The sequence below is a fragment of the Leuresthes tenuis genome, unplaced genomic scaffold (genome assembly GCF_036924035.1).
Source record: "Leuresthes tenuis unplaced genomic scaffold, fLeuTen1.0.hap1 SCAF_20, whole genome shotgun sequence".
Taxonomy (NCBI): domain Eukaryota; kingdom Metazoa; phylum Chordata; class Actinopteri; order Atheriniformes; family Atherinopsidae; genus Leuresthes; species Leuresthes tenuis.
Genome location: NW_027325374.1, coordinates 9561593 through 9570962, shown reverse-complemented (window position 1 = coordinate 9570962; position 9370 = coordinate 9561593). Strand labels below are relative to the sequence as shown.

General features: G+C 40.3%; 1 protein-coding gene across 2 annotated transcripts; it reads right to left on the bottom strand.

Annotated features, from left to right (window-relative positions):
- Window positions 1-1241: 1241 nt before the first annotated feature.
- On the bottom strand, window positions 1242-6751 carry chst3b (carbohydrate (chondroitin 6) sulfotransferase 3b). 2 transcript variants are annotated; one of them, XM_072373784.1, is made up of 3 exons: window positions 6420-6751; window positions 2656-2858; window positions 1242-2508 (listed from the first exon to the last, which is right to left on the bottom strand). In XM_072373784.1, the coding sequence occupies exons 2-3, from the start codon at window positions 2733-2735 to the stop codon at window positions 1293-1295; spliced, it is 1296 nt and encodes a 431-aa protein (XP_072229885.1). In that variant the 5' UTR covers window positions 2736-2858; window positions 6420-6751; the 3' UTR covers window positions 1242-1292. The 2 variants fall into 2 exon arrangements, with proteins under 2 accessions (XP_072229885.1, XP_072229886.1); XM_072373785.1 differs by lacking the exon at window positions 6420-6751 and adding an exon at window positions 5661-5710.
- Window positions 6752-9370: the final 2619 nt, after the last annotated feature.

The window sequence follows — 9370 nt, the reverse complement described above, 5'->3', positions numbered from 1 at the left end:
ATTTGAGAAATGAACCTATGGCTTTCAGTGTTCAATGGTAACACTAACTTTTTGTCTCACCACAAGGCTAACATTTGTGATACACTTTTATACGCTTCCTTCACAACAAATTATAGCTTCAAATATATTTTACCCTGCTTGTGCATGTCTTACATGGAGTTACTGCATATTTTTGCCAGTTTACAGTATTTTCATGTTAAAAGTCTGATCCTTAGAAAAGAAATGTTTCACATTTAATGTAAAAGTAGATTTATTGCAACAAATAAAATGCAAAAAGACAAAAAAAAAGTCAACATCAGCAAAGCCGCCTGGCTGGCCGAAATATCGGGGTCTTTTATCATCACCAGCCAAAAGACTTGTGTCAACAGACAGAGTCCTGCTGACAAACCTTGCACAATCCTGCAAACCAGCTGCAGTTGGAATGTTAGTCTACAGTAGCAGTACAAACATCTGTTTTACATGATGAATCCTTACAGTTCTCAAGACAAATTCAAGCAGCGTTTGGCCAAATTACAAACATGTATATTCAACAGTACAGTGTAAGCGTGAGAAAAGCTATCCTTGCAAAGGGGGAAAGAACTGAACCTTTACAGCACATTCAGACCTGGAGTCGTAAGAGAAACAAATAAATACACATGCTTGGGACATTACTTGTTAATTTCATGAAAAAGCAATCACCTGCCAAGAGACTGGTATTTCATCTTCCAGACAGGAGCATTGTCATACAAAGCAATTCATATTTTTGGTTAAGTTTCTAATGCAGGCACTGCTAGACAAAAAAGATCTAATGAAGGTTCCTGGAAGTATTTTAAACAAAGCATTGTATCATAAACCCACAGCTATCCCTTTTAGACCTTAAATTTAGTTTATATATATATATTGCACAGATTCACAACATAAGTCGTCTCAAGGCAATTTAAGGATAAAGTCCAGTTCAATGCAATTATAATCCCAGTCAATCCAATTCACTGTTATCCAGTTGTAATCCAATTAAATCAAGACCATCATAATCTGAATTTCAGAAATTGAAAGTGGAACAGGCTTGTTGATGAGCAAACAGTTCTGTTTTCATAGCATGAACAAACAGTGTGTAGTGCAAACATACAGATATCTTACTGTTTTGATTGTGCTGTTAATATATTTTCAATTCCACTCTTGCTTCGATAGCCTTAATTACATGTCCAGCTAGAAAAAAATCCAATATCCTCATCAAACACTTTTAAATAGTAAAAAAAATATTTAAATTGCACACTTAGAAAAAATCTAAAGTTGGAGTTAATCTTTGTTAAAGTCTATAAAAAGTTAAATACTTTGTCCTCAATCAGACTAATAGACTTGTCTTTCAGCATCTTTTCACTGCTTACAATTTTGTACCCAAAGAGCTTCAGTGTTGGCCCACAAACTCTCTGCACAACCTGGGCTACCTTGAATGGTAGACTGAACCTCCATTTCTCTACTTGTTCAGAGGAGTTTTTCTGCGTCGAGTAAACGCCACTGGTCTCTTTAGAAGCCCGAGTGTTCTTCAGAATCCAGGATTTCACCTGAGGAGTGAAGGGGATTCCAGAAAACTTGTACATCTCTGTTGCTTTCCTCATGGGGAACCGAGCAATGTCCTCATACCGCACCAGCATGTAACGACCACGCAGCCATGGTGGTTGTCTGAGGCCCACCTCAGCAGACAGCCTAATGTTGTCGCAGTTACCTTTCAACTTTTTCACCTCATCATCATCAATGGGCACATCCCCGACCATTGCCCACTCCTTCCAGTTCTTGTATTTAGCTGCAAAGGCCACCATTCGTGAGGCCAGCACAGCCCGAGGATCCCGAACTAGCTGAATGAATTTGATGTCAAGCCGTGGATCCTCAGCTAGAGGACGGAGATTCTCCAGTTGGCGCACCCTTACAGATTTGATAACCTTGTGTTCCTTTTGGAGACAGGATGCAGACGCCATGGTCAGGTTTAGGGGCCCACAGCGTCTGGTCTTGCAATGATAGCGCTCAAAGACCCCTTTGATGACAGGACTACAGACGGATTCCTCACACAAAGAACTGCTGGACTCCCTGCGGAAGAGGGCTGTGGTGATGTGGTCCACAGGGAGGGGGTCGATGAAGCTTTCCAGCAGGGAAAAGTCACACAGGAAGAGCTGCTGGAGCACGTCACGGTACGCCTTGGCGGCTGCTGTAGCATTGGTGCCTCCAGTCTCCAAGGTCAACATCTTTTCAACGTGCCACAGTGGCTCAAACACATAAAACATCTTGCCACCTTGCTGGTTGAAAAACTCGCCTACAAACGAGGAGCCTGTCCTGGTGGTGGCTAACAGGAGGATATGTTTACGGCCCATTTTTTTCACCTTCTTGTGCACGCTGTAGTTCTCCAGGCGACGCTTCATCAGCATGAAGTCCTTGCTGAGTGAGGGTACGGAAACGTGTTTTTGCAGTAAGTGGGAGAAACCACTGGGCTGTAGAGGGGTCTGGGGGGTCTGCTTTAAGGTGAGCTTATCTGACACCCTAAAAATGTGAGAAGAACCATAGTTATGTTATCTTTAAAAGTTGACACATTCAAAGCCGTGTAGCTTAACCTGACACAGATGCTGTATGCTGCTCATGGTATTTTGTTGAAACAAACTAAAAGTGCTGGAAGTGAAATGGACTTACCTTGAGATAATCTTGTTTTCTTTCTCAATGATAACGAGGGCCACAAAGAAGACGATGGGTATTGTGTATTTGATCCTCATTCTTGGATGCGGCTGTGTCTGGATATGCTTTTACAGACTGCTTCCTAATAGGTTCTGTCAATCTTGCAGGACTTCAGTATTAAAGAGGCTTCCCGTTATTTGAATTCCCGTTATTGTTTCATCCTGTAAAATGAAATGAACATCAACCTGTCAGTTACACATTTTACACATTTCGAGACAGCTGTGAGAAACTGCTTTGTCTCGGTTCCCTCTGTAAGAACACACTATCTGTTTTAACCAACGAAAAGAAGAAGTTGTGAGGAAGTGGAACATAAGCGTTACAATCGATTAATAAAACTGCACTATGATGCTGAGTCAGAGGGGTGGTTACACAAGTCTCATCCTCTTTTCAAAACTCTTGCTTCCCCGATTTATTAAGTTTGCAAAGCAGCACAGAAACTTGTTCTTCAAATATAAGATGGAAACATTTGCTTAAGGACAAAAATATCCTATGTAAGAAGATTAGGAGAGAAAATAACTTGAGTGTGTTACTCAGGAATCTAAGCTAGTCCTCCTTGCCATGAGGAAGTCCTTGTTATCTTTAAGTGCACCAGTGCATTTCAGGAACATGCCCACCCACCATGCTAGACTGGGGGCTGGTGAACATAGAGACACTGTATTTATGAGACAGTCTGTCTAGAAGTTTCTTTTAAAAATGAGCAGGAAAACAACCATGAGAGAACAGTGAAATATGAAGGACAGGCTGCAATCAAGCACAATTTCACCAATTAAACTGTAATCCCACAACTGCAAAGCCGCTTGCCAAAAAACTCTCAAGTTGTCTGGCTTAGAGTGATACTCTACCCCCCGCAGATGTAGGCGGCAGAGCAGACTGATGTCCAAAATGCCAGCTGCTCCTCCTTGTCAACACTGGGGGGGATTTTTTTTTTTTGTTACACAGGCTCTCATTGACTTGGGCTGCTCTTCTCTCTCTAAAACAGAGAGTTAGACTGACACATGTCCAAACGCTGGAAGGTATAACTGTGCATGCAACTGAAGGGGAAAGCTTGCCTGTCACAGAGCCATAAATTGTAGCGTTCTTAGCCCAGGGGCCATTCAGTGCTTTTACAACTCTGTAGAGGGCCGGCAGTAGATAGTCAAATGAAGATAAGGGTGGATTTAATGGCACCTATTTGTGAAAATCTTGCACATTCCTGAAAGATTAATATTAGTTCACTTTGAAGATAATAGCAGCTTGACTTATATCCCTGACTAATCTTTAGAGTTTAGCATAATCCTGCCTACCTTGCCTGCCAGTGAATAGCTTAATAGCACAGCTTGAGTTAATGAGACAGCCTCAACTCAGAAAAAATTTGCGAAGCATCAAGAAACTGCTGCTGTCAATCGGCAGAGACAAATGCAACATCCCACTCTTTCCTCTAGAGGTACTCTAGACTGTTTGAAACAAAGCAATCAACCCTGTGTATGAAATCATGTCCATTATTTTTCTGAAGTCTGATGAGCGTGGATGTCTTTGAGTTTCTGTGTTACACGAGCAGAGGTCCCCTTCTCACATCCTGTTGAAACCACTGTCCTGGGCCAGTTTGGATCACAGAAGCAGGTCCAAATGACTGCAGTCTAAACACAAGGAATGGTTGGACACTGCATGCGAAATTCTCTGAGTGGGTATGGGAGGTTTGCAGCTCCAGTAGAGCACTGTTGACGTGGAATGAAAAGTGTAACGAAAAGGTGAAGCCTGCGTAGCCTACTGAGACGTGTCTCTTCTTCCTGTTCCTGCTTTTTCACGGGAAAGAAAAGTCAGCTCTTTCTTGCACCACCCTGCCGCATGCCACAACCACAAAGGCCTCTTTACATGGGAGCGACTCTGAACCCCCCTTTGGGGTGAGATGGCCAAAACGTAAACTGCTAGGTCATTCACACGTCACACTCTTAGTAACTAAAGCCCTGGGATGTTACAAGTCATGTAGAACTGGTCAGATAGCAGACAGCAGCAAAAGAAGACAGGAGATCTGAGTACATCTACAATGATTTATAGATTTATAGTCTGTTTTCTAAAATGACCTTACCCAAAGAAATTATTGCAAAAAAATATTTGGCTTGACCTTTGAGTAGACATCTACAACTCTATAGTCCTGCAGGACTCAGTGTGTACCTCTCCTCATATATGATATAAAGAAATAAAATAAAAACATTCCACCTCAACAATTCATCAAGAAAATAAGTAATCTGATGTTTTGTCATTTCTATAATAAATTAGGTGTTCACCAATTATCTCAGCTTATTGCATCTGCTGCATGAAAAAAAAAGCCCACGAGCTGACATTCGTGAATATTCACAAACCACTGAGGCATATGACACGTTTGATCATCTGCTCATAACAAAACCGCCACTGCACCATTTATCATCTTGTTACAAATGCTTTTAATAGCTACCTCTTATTTAATGTAAATCTCATGTGAAGACAAATTAAATACCAGCCACCCAAGCCCACATGGCAAGAGACTGTCTTGAAAGACAAGAGTAGATGTGTCATTCATGTTCTCATTGTTCAACAGATAAATGGATCGTTTTAAAAGTCTCTCTGAAGTACAGTTACAACAGTAGAGATAATTACATGTTCTCCAAAAAGAAACAGACTAGAAATTACAAAATCTTTTTGCAAATTATGGTAAAGTATGACATTTATCTATGTGATGTATGTGGTTGTATCAGATCATTGTGGAAACATTGTGGACACATTGTGCATCGCTGCCATTGAACTCCACTGTAATCATTTGACAACTGTGGTTGAGCCTTCTAGTGTCTTTTTGAAACTAGATTTTACATGGGAAAAGACAATTGAGGTATTATGAAGGATGGTTTACTGAAAATTAAGCTTATAATTTTCTTACAGGTAGAAAGATACTTAAAACATTAATGATTGGCTCATCATAGACAGTCACATCTGAGGTGTTCTATATTTACCTTCAGCATTAGCATGTTGACAACATCAAGTCTGCACCCTGGCCACTCCCTAAAGGAAATCAAGGTGAGCAGTGTTTAATTATCCGTTTGTTTGGAAAGTTTTCTCGTGGTCTTTATTGGGGGGAGTGAGTCGGCTACTAACTGGTTGCTGTTGTTGTGGTAACTCCATGGCAGCTCCATGTCTATATTTAAGAAAGTTATTTGTTACTTGTAATTAATGAGCGTGTAATAGAAACGTTGAACGTTTACTTAGCTGTCTTAAGGTTGTGCGAAAGGGGTGAGCGCGTCCATAAGTGATTATGAGTAAAGTAAGGCTTTTGTTTAAATTTAAGAAAACAACACATCACACCCCTCCACAACATTAGAAGATGATATGCAGGAAGCAGATGCAATTAATAAGACTGCGGATGGATCGTGTTCGATTATCAAATCTTGGACATGTGAAACCGAAAGCAGGAGACAGTTAAACCAAAACCCGCAGGGAAAATGCTAATTTCTCTTAAAACAGAAGTGGTTTGGTCTCTGGAAGTCATGTGCTGCTTTTGTAGCGCACGATGACATATTTTAAGGAGGTCGTCTTCATAAATAAGGCGCAAAAGGGAGGTCACAGGTGTCTCATTTGTAGTGACTTCAAGGCTCTTTGGGGTCGTTTTGTATTAAAGATTTAACATAATGGGATGGAATTAGTACAGGTTTAAGGTAGCCTGTTCCTAAACTACCATTCAAATATATAAAGAACAGTCTCCGCTCTATACAAACCATTATGATGAGCTGTGGTGTCTGAGGGCGTCCCGCTTTCCATCCACTTGTTCAGCCTCTCCTGAAAGTGCGATTCCCGGGAAAAAATCCATTACTTCCCCAAAAGCACCTCACTTGTGTGAAAGAAAACAATTCAGTCCAAAAGAAGAAGCTGGATAAGTTTCATTTATTAAAGCATGTGGATCAGCTGGAGTCATATTGAGAAGGCTACAGGTCAGGCTGTCCGGTGAAGTGGCAAGTTTGCCAACAGTACTGACTCATTGAATCACATGGGAAACTTTGGTCCAGAGGAGCGGAGCTTAAGGCAGGAGGCGTCCTGGCACGGCCTACAGAGACCTTCTGTTCACTGCCAAAAAAGAATACGTTACTCACATACAACAAACTTTACAATGTTTGGGTAAATACAGGGGTGTTGGTCTGAAACTTCCATAAGATGGAGTTGTTTAAGGGCCAATTTGAGGTTTTGGTCGTCATTGATTTAGCGTTTACAAAAGGACGAGTGCGCCACCTAGTGGACAAAGGTTCAATCTGCGTCTGTACTTTTCAACAGACACCGTTGAAATGTCAATATAATATAATATAATATAATATAATATAATATAATATAATATAATATAATATAATATAATATAATATAATATAATATAATATAGGTGTAACAGGCTGCAAACTCCAAGTCTCTATCCCTGCGACCCAGATAAGATAATGAATGAATTATATAATATAATTCACTTGTCATTAATAGGCAGGGTGCGATTTGTGAAAAAAAAGAAGGGGGGGGGTAATTTTTAGAAACATTTCATTCACACAAATTTTTTTGTAAAAAAAATATTCAAATATTTGTAAGATATGACGATACGCAGCTCTGGATTCCTTTAATTTTTTCTCCATTTGATTTAAGCTTTTGTTTTGGCGCCGATGACGCAGACAGGAAATTGGACTTGTGAAACGCAAGAAAATCCGGTTGGTTTTCAAAATTAAAAAAAACTCTGCGGGAGCGAAGCCTCTGACTCGCTCCCGGTAGATTAAAATCCCTACCATCCCCACCGGCAAATCGCTCCATATATGTACATATATGTTTGGAAAGTTTATATATATATATATATATATATATTAATATAGAATATAGTCCAACTCGTCTTATTTTTCATCCAAGACTATTTGTGTTATTTCAAATAAATTCAGGATTTATCAAACAGTCCAGATGAGGGAGTTTCTACATCTAAAAAGCAGCTTCAGACTTCAGATTTTGTCCAGATTGGTCCAGCTGGGACCAATGTGATCGTCACGGTCCAACGTGCCTTCCATGATACCACTGAAAGAAATAAAAGCAGTCTCTAATATTTGTTGGTTTCTTCTGTTAAAAAAACTCAACAGCAGTCGACTGCTGTCGCTTGGTTCAGGGTGAGGTTAACAAACCTATAAATCAGTCAAATCATTCAGTTTATTTTAACTAAGGCTTGAGATGAGTTTTTGTAGGTGAACACACTCCACCCACCTCTGGGTTTATTTCCTCCTCGTCCTCATCAGTGGGTTTCCTCTCATAACTTCAGTTCCGTTTTAAACCAAGATTCACTTTTGTGTTTCAGGTCATTGTCTTGTTGTGTGAGTCCCTTCTTATTAGATTCAGTTCACACACAGATGTCCAAACTTTTCTTCTTTGCAGCTTTTCATGCTTCTTCTTTCTTTTTGGAGAGCAGTTCTTTCTCCGCGCTGCTCTGTAATGCCCATCATTGTAGTTCAGCGTTCTCCTGATGACCGATTCATGAATATTAACATGGTGTGAGAGCTGCTTAGAATACAACATGTGCTCCTTTATATCATGGTAGCCTACTAAACAACAGCTACTGGAGTGTTTAAATTGTTCCCTTTTGTTCACAGTCTGGCTAACCTGAACGTAAAAGCCTCTCAGAGGGTTTTGCAGCCTGTTATAGATGAGCCCCCAAAATTCCCTCTGTTTGTCCGATGACACAGTTCAGACTCATTGGGTTATTTCCTTAAAAATGAATGACAAAGTGTAAAAACAGGGTGTCTTCTTCCTGCTGTTAGGAGGAGTCGTGTGTCAGATCTGGTATTTTAGATCATATATGTGCAGAAACTAAAGTGTTCACACACAACTGAACATTGTTTTATTCAACTGTTTTATTCTTTCTCATTTCCTGTTGGAAACTAAATGAACCAGAATTTATCTGTAAAAACACTTTTTTTTTTGGTCGCTGGCTTCATGTTAAAGTTTTTTCTCCTAAAAAACAGTTTCTGCAAACAGTCACACATATAGAATATTAGCATCTTGTCCCATTGAACTCAGACACAAAGTTTTAGTTTTACTATATATCTGATGACAAAGTAAAGGCCAACACACCCACATTCAAGTACAGCAGGCGCACAAGAACAGGTGAGACCACTTGGCTGTCCATGAATGTCTGGGGTTTGTGCTCCACATGGATGTGTGTGTTCCCGGTGGTTTTTGGGTTGTGTTTAACACACATGTGGCGCAGGGAAGACCCACACCAAAATGAGTCCATCTCTGGATCAGCAGGTTTGTGATAAATAGGCAGGTCCAACATGTTTAAAGAGAGTGGGTGCACAGAACATTCCTCCAGCCCATTATTCACCATGTAGTTCTGGGATAAAGACACTGTTCATGACCTGTACATCTCTCCGCAAGTCAAGCGTCGACAGTGATGCCACAACAATCTATTATGAGCGAGAAAAGGCGGCAGGATAAAACCTTTATAAAATCCCTTATCATTGATGACGTAGAGTGTACAGACTAAAACTTAATTGCAAATGAAATCAGCCACTTTTATCAAAACCTTTATTGTTCATCCTTCTTAGCCCACGAATGTGATCACCTGTTGGGTCAGATCAAAGATTTTATGCCACAAATCACTAAAGATTTCAGGGAAGTGATAAAGACAGCCTTGTGGAAGAGCTGGACAACGCGATCA

Coding starts and splice junctions, on each gene's coding strand:
- chst3b (XM_072373784.1), bottom strand. CDS start 2,735: ATGAGGATCAAATACACAATACCCATCGTCTTCTTTGTGGCCCTCGTT. Junction 2,509..2,655: donor GAAAACAAGATTATCTCAAG/GTAAGTCCATTT, acceptor TCACATTTTTAG/GGTGTCAGATAAGCTCACCT.